Source organism: Palaemon carinicauda, chromosome 7 (assembly GCF_036898095.1).
Source record: "Palaemon carinicauda isolate YSFRI2023 chromosome 7, ASM3689809v2, whole genome shotgun sequence".
NCBI classification, from domain to species: Eukaryota; Metazoa; Arthropoda; class Malacostraca; order Decapoda; family Palaemonidae; genus Palaemon; species Palaemon carinicauda.
In genome coordinates, this window is record NC_090731.1 from 111,251,863 (window position 1) to 111,253,965 (window position 2,103).

General features: G+C 42.9%; 1 protein-coding gene across 3 annotated transcripts in view; it reads right to left on the minus strand.

Moving 5' to 3' along the window:
* Nucleotides 1-1,747, minus strand: part of Rdl (Resistant to dieldrin) — a 1,076,482-nt gene extending 1,074,735 nt beyond the window's left edge. For all 3 annotated transcript variants that reach the window (XM_068376336.1, XM_068376335.1, XM_068376334.1), the window contains exon 1: nt 1,393-1,747. In XM_068376336.1, coding sequence (XP_068232437.1) covers nt 1,393-1,484 — 92 coding nt within the window. In that variant the 5' untranslated portion in view covers nt 1,485-1,747. The remainder of the gene's footprint in view (nt 1-1,392) is intronic.
* Nucleotides 1,748-2,103: the final 356 nt, after the last annotated feature.

The window sequence follows — 2,103 nt, forward strand, 5'->3', positions numbered from 1 at the left end:
CGTTGAACATTACTCATTCCTTCTTATATGGAAAATCACTTGTAAAGGGAAATAATATTGTTTTGTGCTTCTAATGAAACAAGCTCCACAAAATACACAGTTTTGTAGAAGTGAAAATTAATTCAAATACTAATATAAGTGACATGGTTGTTGGCTAATGTCAATGACAAGTTACATGTTTGTTAACTAACTAAATTTTTTAGTGAGCAGAAATTTCAATACTGAGAGGGAACCGTCAAGAGATATCAGGATGAAGTAGGAACATAATGAAAAGAAGGTGAAACTGACTGAGAAGAGAGGCAGTACAAAAGCACTACATGAATAGATTTATCTAAAGACCAATCTTAATAAGAGACAAAAACGATGTAAACTATGTATTTCGAAAGTTTCTTAATCAAATTAGGGACCTCCGAGCTTCATCTTCTATGAAAAGGGTAGTCGAACTACTACAGAAAAAAGTCAAAGTTTTGTACGACAGTGTGTGAAGGAATGGCGGAAAAAAAAGGTGGGAGGTAGAGGCATTAGGTATGTGAAGACCGGGAACAATGCAAGAGAAAACTTTCAGTTTTGACTCTGCAACATAATAAAGTCGTAACTCATTTTAGGTGGAATCGGAAGGAAAGAGAATCCGCAAAAGGGTAGGATCCACCTTTTACAAACTTGATCTCTCTTATACAAAATTCTAAAACAACCGTACGAAGAGTTATTTTTTGAGTTAAGTGTGAATGTGAAAGAATGTAAAAAAGGTGACATTCCTTTAAACCAAAAAAAAAAAAATGTTAGACCTAGGGAGAGTAATTAATAACAACACGGGCAATAAATTAAGAAAATAGTGCTCAACGCTCTAAAAGTAATGATCGATGCTTGCAAGCGGCCTATCAATATCGGGCGGATAGAATTTGGACAATGGGTGGGGTACCATCATTGCTGTGTAGACTCTTGTTGATTTATTTAGGTTAGGATGTCAGGACACACATTGCAAGAGGGCATAAAGGTCCCTTTCTTCGTCATTGAGTTAAAGGTAAAGGGATCAAATAGGAAAATGTTTCTGGGAGATGGTGGATATGAGGGAAGGGGCACTATGAGGAGAAATATACGGGAGGGGACAGTGGTGGAGGAAGTGGAGGGACAGCAGTTGAAAGAGAGAGAGAGAGAGAGAGAGAGAGAGAGAGAGAGAGAGAGAGAGAGAGAGAGAGAGTTATACACGGACCCCCTCTCTCTCAAGAGAACCTAAGGTGACAGTGCTATTCGGTGCTGTTGCTACTGGCTGCTTTTGTGATGAAAGTCGGAGTTGGATGACGAAAAACCATTGTGATCACTACTCTTGGTGTTTAGCTGAAGGTATGGGCGGTAGTTTTTTCAGGAATATATTAAAAAAATAAGAATACTCACGTGGGTGGTTCGGCGAATGTGCGGTAGGAACGGGTGATCAACACCAAGAGGTGTAGGGCGAGTCGCGCCAGGGGCCATCCGGAGCTCTTCATAATGGTGGTGTAGGAGGAGGTTTTGTGCAGGGTCACGGCGGTCAACTGTGCGGGCGGCGGAGGTCAGGTGACGAATCAGAGGGCACGCCCAGCACTGTTCCTCGTCACTCACCGACCATGGCACTCACTTGGCTCCAGCCACCTTGCCAGCCTCACAATGGCTGGCTAACAAATACAACAAGATATCAGCTATCTACGCTGCCAAAGGGCGGCTCAGGCATGGCGGGCTGCGGAGCACTTGTGTGCGACGTCCGCTTAACCAAGCTGACTGTAGGATACTAGCTGTGCGCCCTTACTTCCAACCCTGCATCGTATTGATCTCGACAGTTCTTCGGGCCACCGCTAAACATTTGAGGCGCCACTAAACCTCGCACACCCTGTAGACTCGACCTACCAGTAGAAAAATCACGCCAACTGCTCTTAATAATAGCACCACAAACTAGAATATATGTCTTGCCAACACCTTTGCACCATTGTTTTCTGACCTGAACCACAGATAAGCATTTATTTGGCCATCCCTACCTCGCCAATGGGTCTTCGAACTTCTAGAGATCTTAAACTAACAATGGCTCAGCTTTATGATTACGTACCGTATGCTGATTTAGAAAAGAGGAACATC